The sequence below is a fragment of the Calypte anna genome, chromosome 14 (genome assembly GCF_003957555.1).
Source record: "Calypte anna isolate BGI_N300 chromosome 14, bCalAnn1_v1.p, whole genome shotgun sequence".
Taxonomy (NCBI): Eukaryota; Metazoa; Chordata; class Aves; order Apodiformes; family Trochilidae; genus Calypte; species Calypte anna.
The window spans coordinates 2,509,179-2,525,201 of record NC_044260.1 but is presented as its reverse complement, the minus strand read 5'-3'; the positions used below and the strand labels follow the sequence as shown (position 1 = coordinate 2,525,201).

Here is a 16,023-nt window from a genome sequence, read left to right as displayed (position 1 = left end):
CCCATTCCAATGCCTGATCATCCTCTCCAGAAAGAAATTCTTTCTAATCTCCAACCTAAACCTCCCCTGGCACAACTTGAGACCCTGCCCTCTTGTCTTGCTGAGAGTTGCCTGGGAAAAGAGCCCAATCCCCCCCTGGCTCCAACCTCCTTTCAGGGAGTTGGAGAGAGTGATGAGGTCTCCCCTGAGCCGCCTCTTCTTTAGGCTGAACAGCCCCAGCTCCCTCAGCCCTTCCTCACAGGACTTGTGCTGGATCCCTTCACCAGCCCAGTTGCCTCCTTTGGACCTGCTCCAGCACCTCAATCTCCTTCCTGAGCTGAGGGGCCCAGAACTGGACACAGTACTCAAGCTGTGGCCTCACCAGGGCTGAGTTCAGGGGCAGAATCCCTTCCCTGGACCTGCTGGCCACGCTGTTCCTGATATAGGCCAGGATGCCATTGGCCTTCTTGGCCACCTTGGCTACCAGATTAAAGCAGCCTAGGGGAGGAGGTCAGAAATGGGGCTGAGAGCTGAAGCCAGGCTGCTTTTCTACTGAGAAACTGAGCTGAGATGGTGGGTTAAAGCTCAGTGCAGCTCTTGTGTCCTTTGTGTGGAAGTAAGAACTTGTGATAAAGAATAGCACCTCCTGGCACCCAGAAGGGATGGCTTATTTTCCGTGGTGTGGAAAGGTTAAAGATCAAGGGCAGAAAACAAGGTCACTACTGAAAGTCTTGAGCCTGCCAGGGAGATTTTCTGACCCTTGCAGCAGGGTGGGAGGATGCTCTCCTGGCCAAGGGAGAGCTGCAGCCAAGGTGCTGAGAAGAGTGAGAAGATGAGGATAAAACACAGTGAGTTTTCCTGAAAGAGGGAGAACAGGATCTGTGGCTGTTGGGACAGCCAGGCAGCAAGAGAGCCCACAGTGCTGGGCACCAAGGTCACTTCATGAGGGGTTAAGAGGTGACTGAATGAACCTCAAAAGCTCAAGGCTCTGCCCTGTCCTCAGGCAGGACACCTGGTGAGAGATGGGCACAAGGAGAAACTCATAGCTGGGGCAAGTGGAGAAGGTAATCCCAGCAGAGCTCAGTGCCAGCAGCTGAGCTCTGCCTCCTCCTTGGAGCCCTGCTCCAACGTGGGCATTGCCACCAGGAGCAGAGCTGGAGGATGGAGCTGCCAAGGAGTTACCGATGTTGGAAGAAGCCTTCCAGGGCTCTGCAGGTGCTGTAGCGCTCAGGTGGGGTCAGCAGGTGCTCCAGCTGCTGGGTGAAGGTCCTTCCTTGGATCTTGATGCTAGAGGGGAGGATCTGTGCAACCCACTGCAGGGAGGTGAGGGCAGAGGAGGTGCTCGGGGAGTCAGCAGAGTCAGAGTCTGCAGGGCGCAGGTAGAGAGAAAATGGAAAATTCAGCAGACAAAGGGTCTTAACCAGAGGTGAAAAGGTTTGTGCTGAAACCAAGGGTCAACCAGGGAGCAGCTTATACACAGAGTGCTCCACAGAAATACAGATCCTGGTGTGGTGGTACAGACACTGTTACCCCAGCAAAAAAAAAAAAAACCAAAAAAACCCAAAAAAAACCAAAACCAAAAACAGGTGACAGTGACTGGAAGGCAGCATGGTGACAGAGTGAAATGGCTCATCTGGAGCTGTGACTGCCCCTGCCCTAGAGCTCTGGCTGTTCCAGTTTGTCCATGGACCTGCTGGAGATGTGCAGGGGTGTTTTAACTGGGAAGGTCTCTGGGATCTCTCTCTTCAGCCACGCTGCTTCCACACTGCCTGTGACAACGTGCAGGTACCGCTCCTCCTCTGGCTCTCTAAAGCCTCTGCTCAAATTCCAAAGCATTTTGTGATAATCATTGGCTTCAAAAGCAGCATCAGTCAAGTGTTACCTATGAGTGAACTGCAGCATGGAAGGTCATTTTCTTTGTCACCCCCATCTGCACTGAGCCCTTTGCTGCCTCTGTGGTCAGCGCAGGGAAATTCACAGGGGAGGAGAGGCTGAGACTGCAGGAGGCACTAATCCACCTAGGAATATGGCCAAGGTGGTAGGAGCAAAAAAATTCCATCTTTTCTTGGTTTCTTTTGGGGGGCAGTGAAGCAATTTGAGCATCATTGTCTGTGTGCTGTGAAGCAGTGAGGTGCTGGGGTTTGTTTCTAGGGCAAGTGAGTTGGTAACACAGGGCTACTAAAGGGAAACTCAGGAGAGTTCTTTGCTGCTCTAGAGGGAAGAGCCAGTCCCTAATACCTGGGGTTGTGGTGCAGCACCCCAATAACACACTGACCCTCCTTCCTTTACACAACTTCAGAAACACAGCAGCCATGGGCTCTGCACTGGGCTGTGGTCCTGCCCCTCTGCCAAAATCATGCTGAGAGCCCCAGCACTGCCCCAGACACCTCTCCCACCGGCTCTGACTGGCAGACAACTGGGTAATTCCAGCAGCAGCAGCAGCAGCAGCAGCAGCATTATCCCGAGCAGCACAGCCCGAACACAAAGGAGGGGTTTGCAGGGTGAGCCCGGGGTTGGGTTACTCGGGTCGAGCACCCGGCACAGGCTGCACGGAAAGGACACTGGGCAGGGCTGCCAAGGACATCCACAGAGTGGGATGAACCTCCCGGGGAGCAGCCAAGCCTGGGATGAAGCCTGATCCCAGAAAGCATGCGGGAGCAGCAACCCTGCAGGCAGAGGGGGTTAAACCTGAGGGAGGCACTGAGCCATCCCCTCCTCCGAGGGAAATCCGGGGGGGTTGGACTGCTCCGGGACCTCTCCTCCCCCTGCCCTTACCGTTGGAGATGCTGACGATCCCCTCTTCCACCACCAAGGTGGGCATCGCCCCGCTGCCCTGCAGCATCGACACCACCTTGTCATGGGAGCAGTTCCTGGGGACACAGGAGAGAGGGTCAGAGGGGGCAGCAACTCCGGGAGGGCAGCAGGAAGGTGGAGCCTGCAGCTGCCTTTGCCCTTTGTGCAAAAAACCTCATCTCAGAGCCAGCCAGGGCCCCCCTGCAGCTCCCGTGGTTTTAGCTCAGAAAAGAGCCTCCCAAGGGAAAGCAGGAATTATCCCCCTGTGACGGGGCTCTAGCAGCAAGGAATGGGTGCAGAGCACATCTGGAGGCACCCTGAGGAGCTGGCTGGGCAAATGAAACCCGTGTTACTTTGAGCTCAGCCCCAGAAGATGAACTTTCCATTAAACTTTCCATTTCCGCAGTGCTGTGGGTCTCTCCTTGCCTGTTCTGATCCTTCATGGAAGGAAAAATCAAGGTGGATGGAAAACACATTTTTGTCAGCAACAATAGAAGAAATCATCTTGGAGTGTCCTTGGAGAAGGTTAGAGGCTGGCCTGGGAAAATGCCTGCCAAAACATAGGCTCAGAGGACAATCTTCAGCTTGGCCTCCTCTATTTTCTGGCAATGCTGCATCAGCCACCAGTTTGCTGGATCAGCTGAAAGGTGAGGAGCTGAGCACTGACAGGAGCAGCATCAGATGCTTCACTTTTAAATATTCATCACTCCCTCTTGTCGTGTGGCCTCTTCTAACCCTTTGCTCTTGGTTTTTGTGTGGAAAAGCAACCTGAGGAAAGAGGGGCTGCTGCCACTGCCCAGCCAGCTGCAGGCTCAGCTCTGGTTTGATTTGTTCCATCGTGCATAAATAAGGCAGAGAAGAATTAACTTCTGGGTGGAAATGGGATTGCCTGAGTGTTTTTAAGCTCATGAGCCCATTCTGGGAGAGATTTGTGAGCAGGACAAATGCACTTTTCCAAAGCTGAGCCCCAGGTGTTTAACACAGACAACTCGGAGTGGCTCAAATCACAATCTGTGGGTGGCTCATGCATTAGGTGTGGATGTTTGCATGGAGAAGTGAAAGGAACAAGCAGGGGTGGAGCTGACATAGTACAGAGACAATTTTTGTAAAAGAACAGTAAAGGAGATGTCTATTGCCCTTCAAGGACACACAGCTCTTGTTTCTGTTGCATGGTGTGAACATACGTGTGCTTGGCCACCCCCTGGGGCCCCTTTTCAAGAACCTCTTACCTCATGTCCAGGCCGTTGAGGAACAGGATCCTGTCTCCAGCTTTGAGAGCAGCTTTCTCAGCTGGGCTCCCTAAATGCAGAGGGAAGGAGAGGAACTTCAGCTGCTGGACCCCTGCCTGCAGGAACGGGCTCCCAGACTGAACTCTCCCAAAACCACTCGTTATTCCACTGGGAAAAGTCCTTTTGGCTATTTTCTAGCAAACAGTGGGCACGTAAGATTTTGGAGTTCAGAACAGAGACAAAGGAGTGTTTTTTGTGGCTGGAGGTTTCTCACCTGGCAGAACAGACTCGATCCAGACCGGGGCATGGCCACGCAGCGTGAAGCCAAAGCTCCTGTTGCCCTTGTACACCCGCACAGTCCTGCAAGGGGGAAAGGAGAAGGTGGAATCAGAGCTCAGCAGAGATTCAGTTCTTGTTTCCTTCCCCAGCCCCTCCATAGATCTCATAGGTTGGTGAGAGAGGTTAAATTCAGCTAGGAAATTTTGGAAGAAGCCTTAGGAAATCTCCTGCTGGGAGGTTGCATGGAGCTGAGGGTTGTTCCCTGCAGGGATTTGGGGAGGACAGCATCAGGGAAAGCATTTGCAACCAGAAAGCCTCTAGTAGGGTCTGATCCTATGCTGGCAGGGAGGGACACCATGCGAGAAGTGGATTTTGGATAAGTCAAACCAAAAATTATCTTGATGGAAGACATGCTGCAGCCAAACACTCTTGAGGTACCAGCTGGAGGCAGGGGAATAGCTCAAGATGTGCCCATGAGAGCACAGACCCTCCTGGGAGGACTCCCCAGCTGTGCTGGCAGCCCAAATCCTGCTTGTGTTCATAAGATGGAGCTGGGAACAGAGCAGGAGCCACCACCAGTGCAGCAGAGCTCCTCAGGCTGCTGAGGGCTGGCCAGATGGGCCACGGGAAATGGGTTAATCCCCTGGGCACCAGGGATTGTCCATCCTTCCTCCCACCCAGGCACCCAGGGCAGGATGATACAGCCTGCTCCGGGCAGGCACCCTGCATCTCGCCAGCCCTGCAACATCAGGAGGACAGAAAGGGTGCCCCAGAGCTGGGACAAGGGGTGCAAACATGCCCAGCCTTCAAGAGCTAGAGGTCTTTGTTCACAGAATCATTTAAGTAAGAAAAGACCATTAAGATCATCAAGCCCATCCCAGGAGGACTTCACCCACCCAGAACACCAGAGGCATCCTCTTTCCTGGTGCTTTTCTACCCTGCCCCATGCTGCCACCCAGGCCAAACCAGACACTGGCACCCTAAAGACTGGACATTAGGAAGAAATTCTTTGCTGTGAGGGTGCTGAGCCCCTGGTTGCCCCCAGAAGCTGTGGCTGCCCCATCCCTGGCAGTGTTGAAGGTTGGATGGAGCTTGGAGCACCCTGGGCTGTGAGAGGTGTCCCTGGCATGGCAGAGGTGGCACTGGGGGGGGCTTTAAGGTCCCTTTCTAACCCACCCCTTGAACTGGGGGGGCATCCAGGAGAGGTTTTACCTGCGAGCAGCCCCCGAGGCCACATTGCTGGTGATGAGGGAGGGGGTTTTCCGGAGGCTCTTGCTGAGCTCCTCGTGGCTGCGGGGCACGGAGCTGGCGCGGGTGGAGACCAGGAGCCTCTCCTGGTGATCCTCGCTGCGGCTGCGGCGCAGGCGGTTGCTGTGCTGCTGGCTCTTGGAGCGGCAGAGTTTGCTGATCAGGCTCTGGGACACCACCTCGTCAAACCGCTGCCGGTGCTTCTTGGGGATGAAAATCCTGGGGAAAAAAAAATGAGACAAAAGAAGGGACTGAGGAGCGGGGCTGGTGCAGCCGTGGCCCAGAGCTCCCGTATCCAGGCAGAGCTGGGAAAGGAAAAGTCAGCTCCGGCCCCTCAGATTTTTCCGGAGCTGCAAATGCCAGGACCAGGAATGCTGAGGACACTGAGGACACCCAGCTGCATCATGGACCCACTGGGGCAAAGAGGTGAGACCTCTGCACAGGGCAGTGCCCACAGACAAAAACAGCTCCGTTCCCTGAGCTGTCCCTGTCCCAGACCTCTCTTCTTCCCCAGCACATTCGAAGACCCCCAAAACATTTCTCCCCATCTCCTGTTCCAATTCTTCCACTGGACTCAGCTCTCCTTGGCTCCAGCCTCAGCTTCTGCCACCCCCCAGCTCCCACCATGGCCAGGGAGGAGCTTCACGCCCTTGGGTGATGCTAGTGATGAGGACAGGAATGGTGACACTGCAGGAGAGGGGACACCCCTGGGATCTTGCTCTATTTCAGGTCACCTCCCCTCTGGAAGGGAGGAGCTGCTCTTGGCCCCTCGGGGAATGCACAGCAAGGTGCCAGGAGGGAGTGAGGAGGGGGCATCTGCACTGCCCCCACCCCTAACACCCCGAGATGCTTTTCCTTTTCCTGCTCCTGCTACCATTGCAGCAGTGAGAGGCTGACACCCGCTCCCCTGCTCTCCCCCTCCCCTTTGTAGATTTAGGGGCTTCTGGAGGAGCCGATATCTCCCTGTGTTTCTATAGCAACCTCTCCCCGCACCGTCCGGGCTGGTGGCAGCTTGCTCCTTAGACAGTGCCTCCCTGCCAGGTCCGGCAGTGCTCCCCACCTCCCGACCTTAGCGCCAACCTCCAGCACTTGTGAGCACCACTTCCAAACCCGGCAGCACTTCCAAACCGCCCGGGGGGCACAGCTCCCACGGGAAAACCAATGGGAACAAACTCTTGGTGTCAGCCAACCCAGAGCGACTCCCTCCAAGGGGCTGCACCTTCCTGCTACAGCATCCAAAGGAAACCGAAAGCCTGTGGGAAGCCAGATGAGGAAAGGGGAGGCTTCAAAGCCCATATCAACCAGGATGAGGATGTCTCTATTTCCCATCCCCGAACAAAAGGCAGAACTCCAAATAGGAACTGGTGCTCCTGCTGGGGGGGAGCAGAGAGGTCACGAGCCATCCCATGGCTGACACATGCTCAGGCAAATTTAAATTTGGTGACAATTGAAAATAAGTTAACACCTTGGTACGGTTCACAGTCAACTTGTGATGAAGCAGCAGCTAGGAAAAAAGTGAAATCATGCTAATAAATAGTTGACCCAGCTGCAAGCAGGCTCTGTGGGAATGCAAGGGAGGACACGGGACGACAGCAGTGCATCCCGGCAGGACCCCCACGCCCCTGCCCTGGGACAAGGCCGGGCTCCCTGCAGCCAGAATGAGCACACTCCCGTTTAACTTGGCCAAATTAAATTGGCCTGGCTCGTTGCAGCAGGGCTGTCCCACTTTGCACTGTCTGCTGCTTTGCCTGGGGGCTGAGGAGCAAAGCAGAGTGAGAGCAGTAACCCGGCACAAGGAGGTGTTTGAAGGGTTTCACCATGGACCCGGTGCAGTGCTGGAAGTAAAACGGAGGCTTGGCAAAAAGAGGAGCTAAGTAACTGGTAAAAATAATCCTGTTAAAGCATGCAAAATACTTTCCTTCTGCAGAAACCTTCGAGTGAGTTTGCAGCCTGGCCTTAGGGGCCCTGTGCCACGGAGCTGCTGGGGGAGCATCCCAACACCCTGCAGCTCAGTGGGTGCTGGCCTTCAAAATGTGCATTCTCAGATCTGGACCTCACCCAGGGACTCACTAAAAGTAAGTGGGGTGGCATTGGCTTGTCCTTGCTCCATTCAATGCCACCGGTTCAGTGTGCACCAGCCCTGGGCACCACTGATGCAAGGTTTGTCCCTTTGGCTCCGGCCCCCGGGGCCAGGGGGTGGTTTGGGAGGCAGGTGGAAACAGCCCCAAGTTTGCCCAGAGCTTGTGTTCAGCCAGGGCCAGGAACGAGAAGACCCCAGTCCTCACCCCCCCACACCACACAGCACCCCCAGACCCACACCCTCCCGACCCCTCACTTTGACAAAGCAGACCCAGATGCGCTGCCCCTGCTTCCCCAGACCCCAGATCTCTCCTCCAAGCTTTGCCGGGCTCCTCCATTCCTCGCACCACGGAGGGTGAATGTTGGTGGCCAGGCCACACCGGTGCCAGCAGCACCCCGGGCAGGGTCCCCACAGCTCCGGGAGCCAGGAGGGACAGGGTGGGGATGCCTGCTGGGCAGTGCCAGCACCGCCAACGCCGGGTGGGAGCCGCGGGGCGGGAGACGTACCGAAAATGCCGAGAGAAACTCCGGTCCTTCCCCATTTGTCAGGGTGCGGTGGGAACAAAAGGGAGATGCTTCAGATCCTCATGCAGCTGAGTCTCAGGCTCGGCTCACGCCCACGAGGCGGCCGGATCCAACAACCAAACCCCGTGCCAGCCGGTGCCCCCCTGCCACTTGGCACCCCCGCCGTGCAGGGGCACCGCGGCCAGATGGGCCGGCTGGGATGGCAAACTCCACCTGGGCTGAGCCCCTGACTCTCTTCACCCTCACCTCCCTGCCCTCAGTCCCGGGAGGAGGTTTGCCATCCACTCAGGGGCTCCTTTCTTTATCCCCCGGGCTCTGGCACCCGTTCTGCCCTCCCTGCTCTGGCTCTGCCCCGGCTCTCGGCGACCAAGCCTCTCGCTTCCCCTAAAAACTGCAGTGGCTGTGATTTCCAGCTGGAAGGATCTCGTAACAGAAAGGAGGGCACGGCTCGGCGCCGAACTCCGGGGGGATGCCTCCCTGGTGCTAATTAGTTGACTTCTAAAGTGATTCTGTTTAAATTACATGCCGCTGTAATGGGTGAGAAACCTTAAAGGCAAACAGCATCGACTGCTGGGCGTGCAGGTGGAGCTGTTGGGATGGACCGGGAGCAGCACCAGAGCCATGGGCCCGAACCTCTGCAGAGCATCATTTACCCCCTGGGTAACACGGCAGCAATTTGCACTACGGATAGAAGATAAAAATAACAGCCTTAATCTAAATAACACCATCTTTAAACACAGCACTGGTGTTTGATGAAGAGGATATGAAGCTTTCCAGAGCTGCCAACATCAGATATAATCTCCAGGTAGCAAAGGCAGGAAAAAGGAGAACTGCCTGGCTTAGCCTTAAAACAATGAGCAAAGACCTGGCCTTGAGACTGTTGGTTGTGCAGAAAAACACATCCTGGGGCAGACTAAATGATGGAGCTACACTTGGATGATGTCTGAACTGTGCTGTGTGAACAGCTACCAGGCTGGAAAAGCAGTTCTGCTCCAGCAGCATGCTACAGTCACATGCTTTTGGGAGAGAAAACCTCTGTATTGCTTTACCCACGTAACAGGAGGGGCAGCAGCCCTGTGCTGGCCTCTATCCCCCCCCCAGTTCCCAAAGCCCCGGGGGTGCCTCCAAGACCCCCTGTCCATATGGGACTGACTCCAGCCCAGCAGCAAGCTCGGAGCTGTGATGTTCTCAGGGGCTGTTATCCCCAGTAATGGGAGGCTCCATAATGACTCGTCTGGCTCCAGGTGTTGTGCAGATGTGGCCGTTGTTGTTAGCCTAAAATAGGAATGCAGGAGCTTTTCCAGCCGGGACTGCAGATATTGGTGGGAGGCAGTGGCCATGCACGGGGGCTGGGAGCCCCTCACAGCCTTTCCCCTGTGGTGCTCACCTGTGACATCCCTGCTTTTCAGAGCTGCTAAGAGCAGTCCCCTTGGCCAAGGAGCTTTCTGCAACCTGCTTTCTGCTGGGAATACCGAGGCAAATGCAGCTCTCTGGGTTTTCTTTAGGATACAGGAAAGCATTAGGACTAAATAGCCACTTCTCAAAACCAAAGTTACCAACCAACAGTGGTGTGCAAGAGGGCCAGGATGGTGCAATCTGCATTACAGCATCACTTCCATTTGACAAAAGAAATTAATCTCCTAATAGGAGATTTTGCACCAAGGCATTTTGGTCATGACCTATTTGAACTCAGCCAGTAGAGGAGGAACCCCGCTCCCAATTGTTTTCATTGCTAGCACATTTTCTTTTTTTTCCCCTGCTGCCCTAATTCCCATTTTTGGGCAGTTGTCCATATGCCCGGCTGTCAGATTAGGGATTTTTTTAAAAAAAGAAACGGAAGCAAACCCGAGCTGCTTTTTCTCCATTACGACCCTGCCACCCACAGAGTCTCCCAGGCAGGGGCAGGAGGACAGTGACAGTTTCAGGTGCTGAGTCAGGCAGCAGCAGGAGTGAGGCAGATTTTGGGGGGTGACCCTGGCAGCATCAACACCCCAGAGAGCACAGAAACTCCCCCCAATCTTGGGGAGAGCGGGAAGGTGGAGGTGGGAGCAGGGGGAGGGGGAGATGAGAAACAGGGAAGCAGCAGAGTCCCTAATATATAAATCCTGATGGCTAAACTGAAATTTCTTATCCAGAGGCAGTCACAGATGGCTGGAGTATTTTAATACAGGAGCATGCCAAGCGATTTTTATTGCCATGAGAAACAAGCTGAGACCCAGAGACCGCATTTGGAGCGTTATTAGAACGAACTGGGTGGAATTTCTAATGCAATAAGGGAACCCCGGTGGGCAGAGATTTGATCCTTGTCAGGGTTCAATAGCGGCAGCAATCAGGGTGGTGCTGACCTGGGCCCAGCACCGCGGGCTGGCAGCTCGGGCTGCACACTTGGTTCCCCCCCCCCCCCCAGCAAGAGAGGAAGCGAAGGGACCTTCACCAAAAGCCACGAAGTTACATTACAAACCACCCCTAACTACTGTCCCTGCAGCAGAGCGAAGAGAACATGACTTAAAAGAGCTCCACAACAACATCCTGAGCAGCCCCAAAGTTCTGCTGCAATGGATGAGCACGGCGGAGCACGACCCGGAGCACCCGGACATCCTGGCGTGGGAATCCATGTTAATGGGATGATGTCCCTGTAAGCATCAACACCGGTGTTTTGTTTTGTTTTTTATTCACCGGCTTTTGCAGCTCTGCAGTCCAGCGGGGAGGAGGGGACCTGCGTTTCCACCGCTCCCCAATTCTACTGCAATTCCCAAGCCAAAAGCCCCCGGTGCGAGGCTGCCACGGGCACCGCCGGAGCTGCCACCAGCGTAGGGGGGAACGCAGGGTGCCAAGGGACACAGGGAAAGGGCTGCGAGGATCTGCGAGTCCTAAAGCCCCCGAGCAAGGGAGGTGAGGATTGCTCCGTGCCGCAGGGCTCAGAGGGCAGCTTGGGCCCCCCGGGCTCCGGGGAAAGGGCAGAGGCATCGCCTCTCCGCTGGAATCGCAGCTCTGCCCTGGTTTGAAACCAGCTCAGAAATAAGAGCAGTGACGAGACGCCTGTGCCCCTGGGACCCCGACCTGCCCAAAATAATCCGCTCCCCTCCCCACGCCAGTGCGAGGTAGGCACATTCCCGGCACATTCTCGGCACGGCCGCGGGGAGCAGAGGAGATAAACCCCGCGGCTCCCCCGGGACTAGACCCGGGCTTTGGCATTTGCAGGTGATGGTGTAGCACAGAAAAGGAGATTTCTCTCTCCCCAGAAGAGCTATGGTGCCCGCGGAATCCCTGACAAGGGTAGCTCCCATGCAATAAGGATACTAAGAGTTAATTAACTTTTAGCACATCCCGGTTTTGCGGTGCCGGGGGTTGCTAGAGTAAAGAATTAAGCTGCTTTAAACCCGTTCTTCCCCCCCCCCCCATCCCCCATCCCATTCAGCTCCCAGGCAAGGTCCGTTCTTACTCACCCGAGACAGCTCATCTTTCCCTCTCGCTGCCGAATTTCACCATTCTTCAAGAACTGCACCCGTGCACTTTACTACACCGGGCAGCCATATGGGCAGGGGATGGGAGCGGGGAGGGAACGGGCTCTGCACGTGCGTTATCCCTGCTATCCACAACCCAACGGATGGAGAAAATGTCAGCAAATTAAAATCTGCAGGAGCTTAATTCTGGGCAAATGGGATGAAATCCATTTGAGCTAAAAAGAAAAAAAAAAAAAACAAAACCAAAACAAACAAACAAACAAACAAAAAAAAAAACAAAACAAAACAAAAAAAAAACAAACCAACAAAACCACCAGCCCTGGAAAAAGCCCAGCCCGTGGACAGCCGGGAGGAGGAGAGGTGTCTGCAGCCCCGGGCCGTGCTGTGTGCTGAGTCGGGGGGTCTTGAGTTTCTCTGCAGCACCGTGCAGGGAGGACGTTAAAACCCGGGGGGAGCCCGGGGAGGGGACAGGCAGGGGAGGGAGGACAGCAGGCAGCGGCAATGGCCCCAAAATTAACAGAACCGGTGCAGAGAGCAGATCCAATCAGGCCAGGGCCAGCGGCAGACGGGGACGGACCGGACCCTACACGGTCACCCACAGAGGGTCACCACCACACAGCCCATGCCATGGCTCGGCCACCACCGGGGTTGGGGATTCTTAGGGGGATCCCCCTGGCATCCCCATCCTGTCCCTGGCCGATGGGCACCGTGTCACCAGAGGGAAGGGCGGGCCTGGTTCCAGCCCCTCCGAGGACTGGTCCCGGTAGCTCTCCTCAATGGTGTGAGCATCCAGGGCTGCCCCTCGCATCTGGGGTAGAAACATCCCTCAGGAGCTGGGCACAACCCGGCAGGGACGCTGATGGGTGCCTACAGAGTCCCCAGTCTGCCCCTCACGGCTCCATGTGCCCCCAGGACGAGTCCCAGGGGAGGGGCTGCCCCTGGGACGACGATACCAGCGCCCCATCCCCGGAGGAAGCAGTGGAACCAGGACCCCTCCTCCTCGCACCCCCTCCCCCGGTGCCAATCAGAGCACAGACCCCAGACCTCTCCTCAGACAGCACCAGACCGAATCACCCACACGAATCCACGGCATCCCCTAAACCCAGAGCACCCGGGAGCTGCTCACCAGCTTCCCATGAGTTATTAAAAGCATTAACAGCTCTTGCCCAGCAACAAACCCATGGGGTGGGTGACCCCGGGATAAGCAGCTCGTATCACGCAGTCCTCGCCTCCCCAGCACCCCCACAGCTGGGAAACCTGGTCACCAAAGCACCTTTTTTTTTTTTTTAATTTTCTTGACTTTGTTTCATTCAGATTAGATGGTAAATCTTTTCCCTAAGATAAATATTTCAGTTCTATTCAATAAGATTAGCTGCCTCATTTATGGTGCCTCTTGCCCTGGTGTTAACCTTTCACACGGGGACAAGTTTGGCTCCATTATCAGGGTCCCCTCTGTAAAAAAAAATGCACATAATTCCTCAGGAATGAAGTCAAAGAGGGTCTCCAAGGTGTCTGAGGTTTTTTCCATGGGTCTTGCTGGGGAAAGGGCTTTTTTCTGAACTATGGTGGCAGAGGTTTTAGTCTGGGTTCATGGCTCAGGCCAGGCTCAGTGCTGTCCCCAGCCCCAGCTGTTGACCTGATGGGTCCCCCCAGGATGGGTCCCCCAGGACATTACTGGGGGGACAGGTGCCCAGAAGTGGGCACCTGGACTGCTGGGGAGGTGACAGTCATCTCCATGCCCTGTCTCTGCCCTGTCCCCTCTCAGCTCTGGAGGGTCCCTGCATGGCCCAAGCAGGGCTGTGGCAGAGCAGGGGACACTGCATGGCCGGGGCCACCAACCCACTCTCCCCATCCTCCCCACTGCTGGATCGTGGCAGCAAGGCGGAGACCCCGGCAGGGGGCTGTTGTCATGGTAGCCATAATATCTCGCAATTCCACTGATTAAAACAGGAATTGCAAAGCCAGGCCCAGAGTGGGGACAGATGGAGATCTGATTCCCTAATGGCTGTCATCTTAGTCTGGCCATAATCCCCAGCACGTGCCCCAGCACCAGTACCAGTACCAGTACCAGCACCATTCCGCAGTGCCAGCCAGAGCATCCTGGTGTGACCACATCCCCAGCACCCCGGGGTGCAGCAAGCACTGCTGGCTTGGGGAAAGCCCAGAGACCCCCCCCAGTGGCTCCGTGGGGCTGGTGACCACTTCTCTCTGCAGGGATGGGGACAGCTGGTTCGTGGTGCAGTGCCACCAGTGGGCAGCCACGGTTCCCCCTGTCCCACCCCAGGCAGGACAGGCTGGTGGGCAGGGTGGTTGAGAACCCACCAAGCTCAGCTCAGCTGTCCCTTGGGAAGGGGTTAGCACCTACAGGAACCCCTGGCCCCTCCACGCCTGCACTGCTCAGCCCCACACACTTGTCACTGGTGGGCAGAGGGATGTCTGGGGCTGGGTGACCAGCATGGGGGTCACTGGCAGACTGTACCTGATGTTGTCAATCAGATGCTGGTGGGACTCCTGGGTGAGGACCATGCAGAGGGCATAGGCCAAGCATTCCACCTTCCTCTCAGCTGCATACTGCTTCAGGACAGTGAACACCTTCTCCTTGACCTCTGGCTGGTCACCAAGGATGTCATCCACCTGCAGCACGGGAGCCAGGAGAGGAAAGGGAAGGAGCATTGAGCAGCTGAGCAGTTAACAGGGGTACTGATGGTACAGAAAACCTGTCCATCTCATTGCAGCAGCTGGTCAGCCAACGAGGAGGGAACCCACATGGGGAGGAGAGTAAAACTGCAGTCATCACTCCCAGGTATGACTGTTAAATATATTTATTGCACTGGAAGCAGTGGTGTGAGAGCAAACCCCAAAACTCTGGTGGGTCCCTGCAGGGGAAGCTCCAAGGGCACAGCTGGGTGCACTGGTCTGGAGTCTACCTGCTAGAGGACACTGAGGTGGACTTTTGGAGGTATTGAAGCCTCTAATTACTGTGTGATCCTGCGGCCAGCACTGTCCTGACATTAATTCTGCAGAGAAATGGGGAGAGGGAGCATGGACCTGAGCACCATCCCTGGAAAAGGCATCCATCCATCCTCGCCATCTGTGACAGCCATGGCAAGCAGACTAATGAGCTAATTAGCTTCCAGCCAATCACCCTGCATGGGACTCTTCCTTTATTAGCCCCAGGCTGTGCGGGGCACTGGGTGCCGCAAATCCGTCCCGGGATGTGGAAAACTCCTCGTGCCTGCCCTGCAGCCCCTGCGTGCCTCGGGTTTTTTTGCCAGGTGATGTTGTTTGGGGGGTTTTGGGTTTGGTTTTTTTGGTTTTTTTTGCTGACAGCAGGTTGAACTGCTTCCTCAGGCTCTGCCGGCACAGGAGGAGGCAGCAGCGAGGGGAGAGGAGCCCTTCACCCTTCCGTGGGGGGTGTCCCTGCCCCGAGCAGTCAAGACCACCCAACTAATGCTGGCTGGGAGAGGCCCTTGCCTGGGGAAGAGGCAAAATCCTTTTCTCCAGGGGCTCGTCCCACTTGGCAGCTGCCCGGGGAGGGCCATCAGCATCCCCCTGACCTCTTCCCAACCCTGGGGGAGGTGCTGGGTTTGCGCAGCCGGGAGCGCTGCCGGCAGCATCCAGAGCTTCAAGGTGATGGAATCTGGGACAGGCAGAGCAGCTCTGTCCCCTGGGCAGGAATGCCGGGCCGTGGTGTTCTTGGTGGGCTGAATCCCAGGGGGCTGCTGTTAAATTTTGGCCTGAGCTGAGACCAAAGGAAGGGCTTGTGAGTTAGGAAAGCTGTGGGGTGCTGCCCCCCTTTCTGTGGGTGCACTCTGCAGAGCATCCCAGAGCATGCAGGGGACAAGAGGAGATGTTTACCTGAGACTGGGCCCCTGAGCACCCCTATCATTTAGGGGATGTCCCCGGGTTGCTGGGATGGCACAGCCCGGCTCCAGCCCTGTCCCCACCGCCCTGCTCTGCCTGCCAGGCCAGCTCGGTGCCACCGGGGGCTTTGTCAAACAAACGAGGTTGGGAAAAGCCTCCGAACCGCAGTTCCAGCTTCTGGCAGTGTGGCAGGAGTACCCCAGTGCTCACAGCACCGGTACCGGCAGAACCTATCAGAGCCCAGCTCCCAGGTAACCGAGGGGTTGAAGAAACCCACGGGCTTTTATTATTTTCTGTATCATGTAGAAAAATGAAGACACTTAAAACATTTGCTCCATCAGCTCCCTGTAGAGAGGGGTCTGTCAGTTCTGCTCCAGCACCCAGCAGCACGGGGGGGCTGCAAACCTGCTTCTGGGCAGGGAAGAGAAGTGGCAGAGGTGCTGCTGTGGGTGCTCGTTGCTCAGAGGGGAAGGGAGGTGGCAGAGTGCTTGCAGCATCACAACCTTCTGGCTTGCTTCCACAGTGCTCTCCTGTGATCATCCAGGAAAGGTTTACATGGTTTA

The 16,023-nt window shown here is 56.0% G+C and overlaps 1 protein-coding gene across 1 annotated transcript in view; it reads right to left on the bottom strand.

The window, feature by feature from the left end:
- The window catches only part of GRID2IP (Grid2 interacting protein), a 31,279-nt gene that overhangs the window by 13,941 nt on the left and 1,315 nt on the right, over nucleotides 1-16,023 (bottom strand). The window contains exons 3-8 of the mRNA XM_030460007.1: nucleotides 14,076-14,230; nucleotides 5,493-5,747; nucleotides 4,276-4,361; nucleotides 4,002-4,071; nucleotides 2,755-2,849; nucleotides 1,162-1,345 (exon numbers count right to left, since the gene is read on the bottom strand). Coding sequence (XP_030315867.1) covers nucleotides 1,162-1,345; nucleotides 2,755-2,849; nucleotides 4,002-4,071; nucleotides 4,276-4,361; nucleotides 5,493-5,747; nucleotides 14,076-14,230 — 845 coding nt within the window. The remainder of the gene's footprint in view (nucleotides 1-1,161; nucleotides 1,346-2,754; nucleotides 2,850-4,001; nucleotides 4,072-4,275; nucleotides 4,362-5,492; nucleotides 5,748-14,075; nucleotides 14,231-16,023) is intronic.